The 14,846-nt window shown below is 31.2% G+C and overlaps 1 protein-coding gene across 1 annotated transcript; it reads left to right on the top strand.

Annotated features, from left to right (window-relative positions):
- The first annotated feature begins 3,727 nt into the window (after positions 1-3,727).
- On the top strand, positions 3,728-14,070 carry LOC127735086 (uncharacterized). The gene is made up of 5 exons (XM_052245187.1): positions 3,728-3,800; positions 8,095-8,142; positions 9,297-9,353; positions 10,647-10,703; positions 13,863-14,070. The coding sequence occupies exons 1-5, from the start codon at positions 3,743-3,745 to the stop codon at positions 14,009-14,011; spliced, it is 369 nt and encodes a 122-aa protein (XP_052101147.1). The 5' UTR covers positions 3,728-3,742; the 3' UTR covers positions 14,012-14,070.
- Positions 14,071-14,846: the final 776 nt, after the last annotated feature.

Raw genomic sequence — 14,846 nt, 5'->3', positions numbered from 1 at the left:
GACCAATAAGGACCTAAACAAAAAAACAAAATCTGTCTAATATCAGTTTTGTGAGAGGGAGATGGAACCATAGTTTTGTTTGATTTCTAAATGTATCGACGAAAAAATGAAAAAATAAACATTATTGCAGTGCTGAAGTTCTAACTACTCGGCTTATGCGATCACTGGGACTAACAGTTCACCAACAACGGTATCAATTTACTTGTGAAACGATTTATATGAAATGTTCAGACAAAATAACGGTGATATTTCTCTACGTGTCGCATTTTACCAACAGATTCAAACTATGTGTCTTAAACATAAATCGTTCAAAACTTGGGACCAAACGTATTAATTTACCTCTTGCAAACCTAACCCATAGCTATTCCCCGAATTCAAAGCAATTGTAAAGTAATGTTTTGGCCAATAATGTACTTGTTTTTGTTTGACAGAATATTCTCATTGAACCATAATAATCTATAGGTTCAAGTTGCATTTATCGTTCTTTAATTTGTCAAGTGTCTAGATATAGATGTGAAATGTATAAATACAATCTTGCTTAACATTCAATATATATTGACGAACATTGACCTTATGCGTAGATGATTCCATTGATTTATAAAGATCCATACTTTTTTTCTTACCATAGTCATATCTCGTTCTCCACGTAACATAATATGCAAAAGGTATGATCTTACGTCTACTGAATGGAAAGATGACTTTACATCCACTGAATGGAAGGATCACCTAACATCTACTGAAATAAATGTTTATCTTACTTCATCTAAAAGGAGGATGACTTTATGTTTACTGAACGGATAGATGACCTTGCTTATAACAAACGGAAGGATACCCTTATTTCTACTGACTATTGACCTCATTATCTCTGCCGAATAGGAATATGACCTTACATTTACTGGACAGAAATATCACGTTTCTTCTACTGAACGGAGATTTTTAATATAAATATTAGAAGATGTGGCATGATTGTCAACGCATTTTACAAGTTAACACCTAAAATGGTGTTTTATAGAGTAATCTGTATTTGGCACAACTCAATAGAAATTTTGGTTTTCAATGCTATTCAACTTCGTATTTGATCTGGCCTTCAAGATCTGTTCATTCTAGTACCTCTGATGAGTCTTGTGTGGACAAAACACGCGTATTGGGTTTACCAAATTATAATCCTGGTGTCTTTGATGAGTTTTTACAAATAAATGTAACTAATAAACTATCAAATATGGTTTCACTAGAAATGAAATATTTTACAAATTGATTGAAATTTCTTAGAAAAAAATCTGGCTTTTGATCAATCTCTGTGTTAAATCTGGAGTTACAGTGGTGCAACTTGTCTTTTTTCACTTATCAAACATACTGCTTAATTTGAAATTAATAATTCATGTACTCTTTGCTCATTTACTTTAATGTGTTTTATAGTGATATAATATAATATATAAATGACTTTCTATTCAAATTACATTTATTTATCTACATTGGCTAGAGGTATAGGGGGAGGGTTGAGATCTCATAAACATGTTTAACCCCGCCGCATGTTTGCGCCTGTCCCAAGTCAGGAGCCTCTAGCCTTTGTCAGTCTTGTATTATTTTTAATTTTAGTTTCTTGTGTACAATTTGGAGTTTAGTATGGCGTTCATTATCACTGAACTAGTATATATATTTGTTTAGGGGCCAGCTGAAGGACGCCTCCGGGTGCGGGAATTTCTCGCTGCATTGAAGACCTGTTGGTGACCTTCTGCTGTTGTCTGTTCTATGGTCGGGTTGTTGTCTCTTTGGCACATTCCCCATTTCCATTCTCAATTTTATTTACTCGATTTAGTAATATTGTCATTTGGATTTCAATTATTCTTGAACACTTTGCTTCAAATAATATGTAATACGATGTTAATCTCAAACAGGCAAACTAGACTGACATTAGAAGAATAGAAAATGTTGGATAGGGTCGGAAATTTTAAATTGCAACAGGCCACGTTCGGACTCCTCAAAACGTTTGCTGCTATATTTCCTTGACGAGCATAGAGAGCATTCGTACACGAGTCACCGCATTTACGTCCCCATCCTGATCGGACGTGGTTGTGTATTCAAACATTCAAACATTCCGCACAATCAAGCGAACACTCATCTTTAGCATGTGTTTTACTGCCTCATGTGCCTGTATTTCTACACTAGTTTTAGAACTCAACGGTGTAACTTGAACACACGTTTTATTATACCTGATATCTGTTTCTAAAAATGTTATTCAGAGTGTAGCTATCTCCCATTAAATCATACGATTCAACCTTTTTGTGGTAAATGTTCTCTTTGAACAATTTTGGCATCTAAATAGCAGGTAAATAATCACTGAATAATATTGTTAGATTGTATTTGGAAAACATAGTTTTCCCTGTGTATTAATCTAATGTTTATTTCTTCTTTAGAAATGGCGATTCATTTTCTGATTGATTGAATTTATAGAGAAAGGTCGAATCCCAAATATTGTACTTGTGGTATTTTTTTTATTTACACCAATCTAATTTCGATACAAAATACTGTGAAACAACTTTAACAATGATATTTTTGAAATCCATAATGCTTCAGTCATCGACCAAATGCAAAGATAGTCCTATAGTATCTTTTCTACCCATTCTGTCACCTGTAAATACCATATATTTTGATATTCTTAAATATTCAGCGGATTCCATTAACTCTTCATGGTGTTTTAGTGGACACAGATTCTAGCGCTATTATGTGAATATGAAAATGTCTATAAAAACGGATTTACTGTTCTCTTATATACTTTTTACAAGATAAGAAGGTCAAATTCACATTAATTAGAGACTGTTTCACCTATATGCATAGCTCTAATTCCTTGTACGGGTTTTGCTTTTACTTTTTGTCTTTTCTGGTTGTATAAGCTCTTCAACGTTTTGATAAAGTTTTGGATTTTCAAACAGTTCTGGCTAAATCATCGATTATGCACCTCAAATTTTTGGAGTACATAGAAATCGATGAGAAAAAAAATCTTTCCTGAATCCGTTATGTACCCGTGTCTATGAAATTAAAAGTGTAAAACGTAAAAGCTACATAAAATGACAAACTGACTAGTCATGGTCGTATAATTGTTAGTGGGTAGCATATATATATAAATTTCGTCAAATACATGGTTGTTTTAAGTCATTGAAAAGTCAGATCTAAGGCTTGAAATTTATTTTTTTTATAAACGAGAATCATGTGGTACATTTTGTTTAGCACGGTTTGCACATTTAATCCATTTGTTTGATTATGCCTCTTTAACATAAGAAATCATTCAATCTTCCAGAACAACTTTGAATTGAATAAATTGATACAAAGTAGTTTTAGCTGCTTCAACTCTGTTAAATGTATTACCCTTAATATTAAACAAAAATTTTATAACCACGCTTCTAAAATGGTTTATTACATATTTATATGAACAATGTCTTTGATAAACGTTACAAGATTATGGTACATCACCTCCCAAAATGTGTAATTTCAAATCGACCAAACTTCAACATTAAAGTAGATTTTTTTTTAATTAAAAACATAAAGAATGTTACAGAATTTCTCACTTGACCGGTAATTCAAAAGTTTTTTTTTTCGCTGTTGCAGTTGTATATCGTTTTAATAAATAATGTTATTTGAGCAAAAAATCTTCACCGTAAGTAATACTGGATTTACTTTTTTTCGTTGATAAGGGGTATAAATATGGACAAAGTTAAGATTCTGTACAAATACTGCATAATTTATAATGGAGGGAATAAAGTTGTATGTGGTTATAGTCTGCTTACTTGCTTGTGATGCGTATGGTAAGTGAATTAGTTTGCTTTTATGTTTTTATTAAAAAAAATGAAACATGGAAATAAATAAAACAAGGCATAAGATTCTCATTAATTTTGTTTATTTCATATTTCCGAATATTGTCTGATAGCGATATGATAGATTCATTTGAAATTTTAATTTTGTCTACCCTAATTCTACAGATTAATATTTCGTGATTGATGCCTACGATATTTATCCGTTTGACTTTTCTATTAGAACAAGAAAATAGTTAGTATTTATAAACCTAGCATCAAAACAACGAAAAAAGGAAAAGTTTTCTTATGTGGAACTGACACATCATCATGAAGCGATATAAACCGAATGTTTCCGTGGTTCAACAATCCCCCCACTCCCCCCTCCCCCGGAAATAAAATTCTGGATCTACGAAATATTAAAAGATACCCAAAAGATCAAGTTGGAAATGAATAATATAGGATATTTCTTACAGATCATTTACTAGTAACTGAAATAAGTTTTTTTTTAACTTAAAAGTTCATACAGCAGAAACATTGTTCATATTTGCAGCAGCATCGCGGGCATCCGTTGGTACATATAGTTAAGAACAGAACATTAATTAAATAGTGTGATCAGTGTGATTGGCCCATTTTGTTCTCCCAATGAATTTGCTTATTGTTGTGTCATGTAGAAGCAATTTTTTTTTTTATTATTTTAAATAATAATACGCAATTTGTCAAGTTATTACATGGACGACTACACCGTCACGTCTTTAATACAAATGTGTTAATAAATTTATATAATACATATTATCATTTGTATTTGAAATTAGTTCAGTGGTATTCCTTAGTATCATATTTACCAAGAAATTAATGTCTTTATTGTAGAATAATATAACAAAAAAGACGTATATGAAAAACGTCTTTGAAGACTATTACTTAATAGAAATTCTTATTTCCGTGCAATTAGTGGATGCGATTTCAGGGCGTCTCTTATTATTCGAAGTAGTATATTTTTAATATGTATGAATAAATACAAGATCCAGTTCATTTAGAATTTTGAAAAAAAGTTACGTTGCAGTAAGATCCTCACGACCGGAAAATTGATCGGTCATCTAAATCGTATAAACGTTGAATTAACTTACAAAAATCATAACTAATACATTATTATAGTAAAATTAGAAAATCAAAAGGGCATTGTTTTCAAGAAAAATAGATATGAATGAACTAATTTCGTTACAATTTTACAGAAAATAACAAAAAAGTCATTATACTTATATTTTGATACTATATTGCTAAGAAACTGATTTGTTTAAGAAGTGCACACAAGGCCTTTTTCTAATTTCTTACCGGACACGACTATAAGCCCATTATGTTAATAAGTACAAAACGATTGTTTTCTAATTCTTATACGCACATTGATTGGCGTTTTCAAAGAACTAAAGTTGAAAACCAGGTTTAATCCACCATTTTCTACATGAGTCAATGCCTGTACCAAGTCAGGAATATGACAGTTGTTTTCCATTCGTTTGATGTGTTTGAGCATTTGATTATGCCATTTGAGAAAGGACTTTCCGTTTTGAATTTTCCTTTGAGTTTTACTTTTTGATAGAATAAATAAACATGGCACTTATGGGAAAAAATATGCACAAAATATAATATGGGCTTCTTATGGATGTTCTTGTGTTCCTAGTGCAACAGATATGAATGACTGATGATGACTTGACAGCACATGATACATGTTGCTGAAAAAACCTTCAACCTTAAACAAACGGTTTAAGAAGCTAAATACAAAAAAAAACCACCATATTATTGACTTCGTAAAATATCAGTTTTATTCACATATGAACAAGGTGGTTAGAAACTTAATTATGCTACTAGTATAAAATGTAACCCACACTAAAAGGAAGCAGCTACCAATGGTCATAAAATATTTTAATCGAAGAAGCGCAAGTACAACGCCATGAAACAAAAAATATAAAACAGTCCACGAAACACTTCACAAAAAACGAATCGAAAGATTGAGCAATAATATATCGACATGATAAACTTTTTCTGCTTCAAAAATTGATTTTTACAATAGAAAAAGAGAGGCGGAAGATACCAAAGGGATATTCAAATTCATAAATCGAAGACAAACTGACAACTCCATAGCAAAAACGAAAAACGACAAAAAGACAAGCAACGGTCTACAAAACACAACATAGAACCCCACCAAAAACCGGTGATGATCAATGGTGCCTCGGAAAAGTAAGCATATCTTGTTCCTAATGTGGCAACCGTCTTGTTGCTCATGTAAGTACAAGTTTTGTAATAAGTCTTGTTCGGTGTTGTCACATTTGAGGTAATGAATATTTAAAATGTTTAACAATATGTGTACCCAGAAGGATATAAAGTTATCCAGATTCATATGGTAAGACAACAATTTTTACAGTATAAAAAAAAAAACAAACGCAAACACAAAAACAAACAAAGTCTTCTACTAGGGATGAATTAATGCAAATTATGTCCCTTCTAAGGGATTTTTCCTATTGTTTAGGCCAACTTACTGTTCAAAACAAAGAATTTCTATAAATAAGTTTCAAATATCCCGAAGCATATTTATCAGATTGAAAGGATTTATGATTGAAACTGACTAAACGGTTAATTTTGAAACGAACAGAAAAATAAAAATAAGTTGAAGTTTTCTTTCGCATTAAAATTTGTATCGTTAATGTTGTGAATACCAATAACTTCAAAATTGCCATTAACAATTAACATTATCAAAGCAATGCAAAAAAAGAAATAAAAGCTGACTTTAATCTGTAACTAATACGCTTATTAAATCTCAGATTACTGGATCCGCGGTCGTTAGGAATAGTCATTTCCAATATTTCGATACAATCAAAACAGGAAGTTAAATGAACTTTTGAATTTCAAATGAAAGGCATTTTTAAAAAAAAAACAATTAATCTTTATTTACCGAAGCCGTAACAACTAAAGGCATAACACATTTGAATATTTATATTTTAGTTAATTACCGCATATATAAATGAAGACGTACATGTATTTAAGGCAAAAAGCTGGAATACATTGTGGTTGTGGAATAAAATTTAGTTGTAACTTAAGTTTTGAATAAACAAAAAGATAATTCCTCACTGAAATACTATATGATTTACATTCAAACTCACGTTTAGGACACTTATACAATCCTACCATTTCATCGTACTGCTGTGTCATCTAATTTTTTAAACACAATTTATTATTAATTTCACAAACTTATAAGAAAGTACTTATATTACTATATCATAAATAAAATGCCTCATAAGGAAGTAAAGCATTAAAAGTAATTCATGCATTAATTATAAACATCTCGCGATGAAACGAATTCTTGATTAATGACAAAAAAGAGCTCATGTAGGCCTTGGACACACAATATTCTAGCTTTGTAAGAAATTGATAATTAGTCGTACTTATTCGTTAGGAAAAGGGATTTTATCTTATAATCAACCAAGTCTTTAAGTTTATATCTGAACATGTCTTATGATAATATGTAAAGTGTTTGTATTGACAACAACTTTCCTGCTGCGATACATAAACCCCTTACAACTTATCTCATTCAAGGTACATCAAATGAAATGAGATTAAAGAGTATTTTGATTTTCTGTTTTAACGAGTGCTATCAATCGCAGTTTTACTACAGATTTATGTCACCACTCATCATACTCTTTTACAATAGATTTTTAAAAGATAAGGGAGAAGATAACAAGGTGCAACCAAAGACCACAAATTGACAGGCAAAAGGACCAACAGAAAAAGACAAACAGCCAAAATTGCAATCTACAAACAACACTATGAACAAGCATAAAAAGATGAAAAGACAAACAACAGTCCATAAAACACTGCACCAAAACTATAAAAAAGATAACCCCGCCACATTATGTACGTGCCTGTTCCAAGTCAGGAGCCCGTAATTCAGTGATTGTCGTTTGTTGCTGTATATCATTTTTTTTTTTTCGTTTATTATTTTGTACATTAATCAAGCCGTTATTTTTCTCGTTTGAATTGTTTTACATTAGTCATTTGAGGGCTTTTTATAGCTTATCATGCGATCTAGCCCATTGTTGAAGGCCGTACGGTGACCTGTAGTTCTTATCTTCTACGTCCTTTGGTCTCTGGTCGAGAATTATCTCGCTTTCAATCAAACCACATCTTCTTTTTTTTTATAAGCAATACGATAAGCTTTTTTTGTGATAATAAATTTACTACCATATAGTTTTTTTTGCTATTTTTATACAATGCATATTACATTTTAAACGCTTATGTAAACGTACTGTATTTGATTTAGATAAACCAGCAGTATATTCATCTGAAGAAAAGTATCCAGATTCCGATGGTAAGATGGATTATTATAATACATCCGATTGTCGCTCGGTGTTATCAAACACTTTGTTTCAATCATATGTGTTTTGAATCAAGCTTCACAATCATTACAATATAAAATTCCTTGATGCTATGTTGATTGTTGTGTGCATGAAATCGTGAAGATAGATATGTTCACACGTGTACGTCGGACCAGTAACCATAAAGCTACATCCAACTGTTGAAACTTTCAATGAAACCAAACGTTGCAAATTATTCATTTAACGAACAAATATTCTCGTACGTAGCTTTACCTAATGCTTTGAAGCATGCTGAAGGGGAGCATATGATGCATAAAATTGTTTCAAAACACTATGGTTGCTAGAATAAATGGTATCTCACATTCAACTAAGTCTGTGAGTTTAAATATGTTTGAATCAAATTTGTTCACACATGACTGTCTGCATTTTAGTTTAGACGTCCCATTAGCATTCATCAGTTATCTTTCAGCACAGTACTTCTACACATAACTGGCAGCATTTAAGTTTTTATTTCCCGAATAAGAATATTTCTATTTCTATGTCAATTATAATTAGTCTTCATGATTTCATTCAAAGTTGTATACATTAATTGAATTGTAATAAAGGCATGTAAAAGCTGTAACACATACTGCAGCTTTACTAAATGATGAGGTGATCCCTGTCAATCATAGGTCTGTTTCATGTTCCGATTAGAATTGAAACTTAATATCCCTTTACCGTTCTAGATACCCAAATTTCATAACGGTCTTCAGAAACGAAATTGTATTGCAGGGTTTACAAAACAACCAATGAAACCTCCTTTTAGACAACTCACATCTATTTCATAATCAAAGAAACCGGGCCTAAGAATAATTGTGAAACTACCAATATAACAATACCCAAAAAAAACGAATAAGAGATTGAGCAACAAGATACGCTGATCCTGTCGACGCACACAGTCTCGCTTTTTTGGTGTTCATGCGATTTCCTCACTTTTTGTTTTTTTACCGTGATTTGTATCTTCGTAATGGATTATTGAGATTTGAACATCGGTAAAAGACTGTTCCATAAATGAAATATTTGTTTTAATAGAATGCTTACCATTTTCAACAATGTACATGTATATCCAATTAAAAAAGTTTATGTTCACGTACTGTTTTTGTTACAGATAAAACTGTGTATCCAGAAGGATATAAAGCCTTAGAACAATATCCAGATTCTTCTGGTAAATGGAACTAGTATGCTACTGTGGATTCATTTATTTTTCGGGGTACCAATTTTTGTGGATTGACATAAATTTGTATTTAAGAAGATATTTGATGTCGTTGATTTGCAAAAATCTGCATACAAGTCTAAAAAAAATTGTACTTTGTTGAATATCAAAAATCGTGGTTAACCTTTACCCACGAAATCCACAAAAACTGGTATTCCAGGAACAGTAATGAATCTACCCTATACTCGACTTCGTCTCATTAAATGTGTATACAAAGCAAGTTGTTGAAATCAATCTAATTTTTATTCAGGTTTAACAATCATAAGAATATCAAACATTTATACCACAGACCTATAATAATGATTTCGTAGATTTGTGTCCTCTCAATGAACTCTCAGTAATTTTGTTCCGTACTTGACTGATTGTATTTAGCTTTTAATGTCCCAAATAAAAATATACCTCTGTCTATGTTAATGATTATGCATATACATGTTTTTTATTCAAAGTTGTAAATATACAAAGTCTTTGTTAATAATAATCAATATTAATGATTTCATTCAAAGTTGTTTACATTAGTTGAAATGCAACAATGTCTTGTAAGAGCTGTAACATATATTCCAGCGGCACTTACTAACGAGGTGATCCTGGTCAAACATAGGTCTGATTTATGTTCTGCTAAAATTAAATCTTGATCTCCTTTTCATTACTTGATACCGAAATTTCACAAATGTCCTCACAAACGAAGTCGTATTGCAGGGTATTAGACCATTCTAAATTGATTTGTGGTTTAATTTTTACTCGATATCACAAGACTGTCGTCTGGACCATACTTAACAGTCTGAACTTTAACTTGACCTTTACTAGTTTAGTTCTGAATCATTTTTAACTTAAGTCTGAACCATACTCGACCAAGTCTGAACCATACTCGACAATAAACCTGCATTCAGAGTGATGTAATTGGGTACAAATATATGTTGAATTTTATTTGTTTTTAAAGTCATCTTAATTTGGTTGACTGTTTTTGGATATCTTTATCAATAATGACTATTAAATGTTGTTACTGTTGCACCAACAATTCCATTTTCCTTTCCTCGATTATTGCATAAACAATAGGACTGATAAATAACAACAAATTAAGTGTTTTTGATAGGTTTTTGAAATAAAAACATACATTACACTGTTTTACAGTTATTTTCGTAAATACTTTTTGTTTATTTCTGATTTCTACGAATGAATTTTGTATCTGCATAAGACACTTTTATGATTTTGATGACGGTTGTCCATTTTACATTTTACTTTTTGCAGCGAAAAAAGCTTATTCACCAGTTTATAAATCTGCAACAAAGTATGCAACTTCTAAAGGTAAGAAAATATAAGGTTTTGATTGTACAAAAAAATAGAATAGTGCGAAGAGTTTTAAAACTGCTTAATATTATAAATGTCATAGTCGTGAAATAAAAATGAAAAATACAGACTAGACGAAAGCAAAACAAACCTGTCCAAAAGCTATAATATCAGAGCGTTAAAAAGTCAATTTTAGAAGACATGCTTACATGTAAACAACAAAGAACACCGAAAAGGTCAATCAATAGCCCCAATAAGAACGCTCTATATAACATGATGCCTATCATGATAAATATACATTTTTCACACGTTATTTTTAGATAGGTCAATGAACATTCATTTGATAATAATTTAATTTTGGATGTAACACGTCTTCTGATTGGCTGAAAGGTTTTTGTCTTAATGCTCATAGACATAATTTTTGTCATATGACCGTGACGTCATCAACGTTTTTTTCATGATTTACTTCTTAAAAAATGGAATTTAGAACTAAATTATAAGGACTGACTGTTATATTTTTTCTGCATATTCGGAATAACCTCAAAAATGTGGTGCACACTTTCAAATAACCCGCGTATTATTCAGGTTTGGCTAGCCATAAAACCAGGTTCAACCCACCATTTTTTCTTAAAATGTCCTGTACCAAGTCCGGAATATGGCAGTTGTTATCAAATAGTCCGTTTCTATGTATGTTGACGTTTGTTTTTGTTGCAGTTAAGTGTTTCTTTTATTCCGTTGTTTTCCTCTTATAGTTGATGTGTTTCCCTCGGTTTTAGTTTGTAACCCGGATTTGTTTTCTCTTAATCGATTTATGACTTTTGAACAGAGGTATACTACTATTGCCATTATTTATGATGTTATTTCTTCAGTCAGAAAAAATATTACAGTCATTCCTTAAAGTAAAAAGTTTGTTATTCTAAAGAATATTTTCGAAATACTTTAATAAACAAACGTCAGTAATTTTTATGATGTTGAGACGTCTAAAGAACGATAATGTCTATCATAGGCTTTAATTTTATTGTTTAAGATATTACAATTTAGAAAAAAAATTATTCTGGTTTGATAATTTACGTAAATTTTGTTAAATATTTTACTTCTTTTTATGTTCACGTGAATACGTGAAATGCGTTGAACTCAATGTCAGTCGTATTGTACGTTGATTTCTTTCTTTGCAAAATATTTAATCAAAAGTTCTTAATTATATTCTGTATGTTCATAGATGGTGGAAAATTCATAAAATTTTATTTACATATTCAATCTGAATTTAAGGGCTTAGGTAATGTATGCCTGGTACTTTTTTAGAGTTTCGACGATATTTGTTTCGGTAAACCGACGAAACACCAATACTCGGTAATACCACCCAGTTAGCCATGTATTCAACATTCCTGCAAAACGAAGCATAAAGCCATGTAAGGGTTCCAACTCTATTAGATTTACCCTATCCGAAATTTTAAGCTTTAATTAAGTAATTGATTTTGATTCACGGCTAATAACTCGGCCCACAACAAAAGCATGACAATCCGGAATTTGTTCGTCATTGGTAACAACACATTCTAAAAATAAAATTATTCACCTTTTGCCAGCAAGCGATAACTGTAAAAGCTATATTATATTAAATACTCCTATTTCAATTCCCCCTCATTCAATATAAACACATTTTTATCTATATCTTGTGCATTTCAGTTGATATTAAATATTTTGTCCATTTTTTTCTCAAAAATGTTATTTATAATCACGTCACTTAATATATACGATTTTTAAACATAAAGTAAAACAAAACATTTTTAAAAAATAGTGAAAAACAGTACAAAACAAAAAATATAACACAATTCTAGTCTGTTACTTGTATTAATATATAATGGAAGGCCATTTTGTCCACCTTATTTCTCAATAAATATAATGGAAGACAAAAGTTTGTTTTAGGCCTAGTTATCAAGCAGAGTTGGTTTAATGTGTCTGCGTTCGTCCTATATGTTTTTTCGTAGCAATAGCTTCTTTTCAAAGCCGTTATATGCTAAGCTGTTATTTAGGAGCTTAATCAATAACCAGAGCTGACATTACTTGGCATCCAACACGGTCAAACTAATACCTGCTTAAAAATACCATGTTCGTGGACTGAGAAAGTACAAATTAATGGCACTTTATTATATTCTCCAAAGATTAGTTTAGAAATGTTCGTGTGATCAGTTACAATAACACATTTTAATTGCAATGAATTATAGGGTGGGTACCTCTAGCAGAGCAGTTAATCAATCTAAAACATTGTTTCACCAATGTTTTTTGTTCGTGTTGCTCTATCTTGAGTTTGTTGTGTAGTGTTTTGAGGACTGTTGTTTTTCTTTTTGTCGTTCTTCTTTTTCGCATGGTGTTAAGCTTCCTTCGTGTTAATTCTCATGGCTACGGATTCATGCATAGCGAGAGAAGCCTCCCCTGGCAACCCACCCTATCTCCTTTTAGAGTTCATGTGACTTTCTCAGTTTTTGGGGTTTCTTTTGTAACTTTTTTATGAATTTAAAGGATTCAAACATCGAAAAACTCTTGCTGCTCCTCATTTGGTATAAAAGTGAAGCAATAAAACTAAACTGCAATGTGAATTTAAAAAAGGGGAAGTCCATAAAAGCTGATAAAATCAAAGGTTAGACTCTATCAACCAACAGAAGGAATGGAAAATACGTGTTCCTGACTTGGTGCACGCATTTAACCCTGCTTATATAGCTAGCTAAACCTCCCACTTGTATGCCGGGTGTTTAAAGTTCCGTCATAATGACAGAGTTGGGTTAGCAATTTTGTTCTCCGTCTTGTATTTATATTATTTATTCAGTACCTTTGAATTTCACACGATAGTTGCTTTATTAGTTACAGGATTTTAAATTTGACGTAATGAAAAATAATCAATTGACAACGAATTTTTCCTTCATCAAAGCCACAAAGTTTATATTTGTTATGTGGTAAATGAATAATTGCTGATGTTACACCTTTTAACAATACGTCAGATTTAAGAAAAAAATAAGAGAGAAACTAAAACTGTTTATTAGTTTAAGAAATGTAACATTTAAATTCAGTCTATACCTTTGAAAATTAAATTATCAGGTTTGAAGACAACACATATCAAGCTCCGTTTTTAGAATTGATACACAGCAACCCCAGAACTTAAAGACATCTTGCTTTCTTTTTCAGGTTGTGGACCTTTTAATTGCTACTATGCCTTTGATTGTGGATTTGCGCCGCAATTATGCACTTCAAACTGCTTGAAACATAAAGGATGTAATTTGGGAAATTGCATAGACAATAGTTGGTGTTGCTGCGATGATTGTCCCAAAATCTAGTTAAATGTCGAAGAATTCTTAAAGAATCTTTGTTTCGCTAATAAAATGTATGTCAATTTTCTTGTATGTCTATGCATTATGTATTTCCTATCAAATTGTTTTATTAAATTGAAATAATCAGAAAATGCTCAAGATCAGACATATCTTCCACATGGAGATTGCTAAAGATTCAAATATATTAAACAAGTAACAGACTAAAGTTATCAACACCCTTTTCAGCAAATATTAACATAAATAATTAAAGACCATTCAGAATGGCTTTTGTATGATAAACTCCATAAAAGCTAGACGTTCGTGTAATCAGCCATCATTCAATCTATTTGTTGATAGTTTTTATGATTATAAATTCATTTGTCAGATAACAAAAGATATAAATAAAGCGATAATGCATTGGTTTTATATGCAGTTCATGGATTACCCTTGCATAAATTGCTTCAAACACATTTCTAGGGACATCTTTGACACTGCTATAATATGTGAAAACCAACCTGCATAAACCTCATGTTGTTTTTTTTTGGGGGTGATATATTTGTTTTATCCATGTCTACCATATGTATAGTTTAACAATATATACACAGATGGCAATGTTTTATAAAATAAGTCCCCATGCTTCAGGTGCATGATTCCTATCATTTATACCTTATAGAGGGATCTCTTGTTTACGAGATAATTTCTCATTACAGGGTCCTACAACATTATATCTCAAATTAGGCAACTTTGGAAATTTATTTATGATTTCGTTTTCATAACCAATTTCAAACTTACATTTTATCATCGTGGTTTTAAAAAAGACCATGATGTCTCTTTCGTGTAATAAATTAAACATTTAAAATAT

Source organism: Mytilus californianus, unplaced genomic scaffold (assembly GCF_021869535.1).
Source record: "Mytilus californianus isolate M0D057914Y unplaced genomic scaffold, xbMytCali1.0.p SCAF_3, whole genome shotgun sequence".
Taxonomy (NCBI): Eukaryota; Metazoa; Mollusca; class Bivalvia; order Mytilida; family Mytilidae; genus Mytilus; species Mytilus californianus.
The sequence above is the reverse complement of the archived record's forward strand: the minus strand, read 5'-3'. Positions and strand labels throughout refer to the sequence as shown.

Coding starts and splice junctions, on each gene's coding strand:
- LOC127735086 (XM_052245187.1), top strand. CDS start 3,743: ATGGAGGGAATAAAGTTGTATGTGGTTATAGTCTGCTTACTTGCTTGT. Junction 3,801..8,094: donor ACTTGCTTGTGATGCGTATG/GTAAGTGAATTA, acceptor TATTTGATTTAG/ATAAACCAGCAGTATATTCA. Junction 10,704..13,862: donor AAAGTATGCAACTTCTAAAG/GTAAGAAAATAT, acceptor TTTCTTTTTCAG/GTTGTGGACCTTTTAATTGC.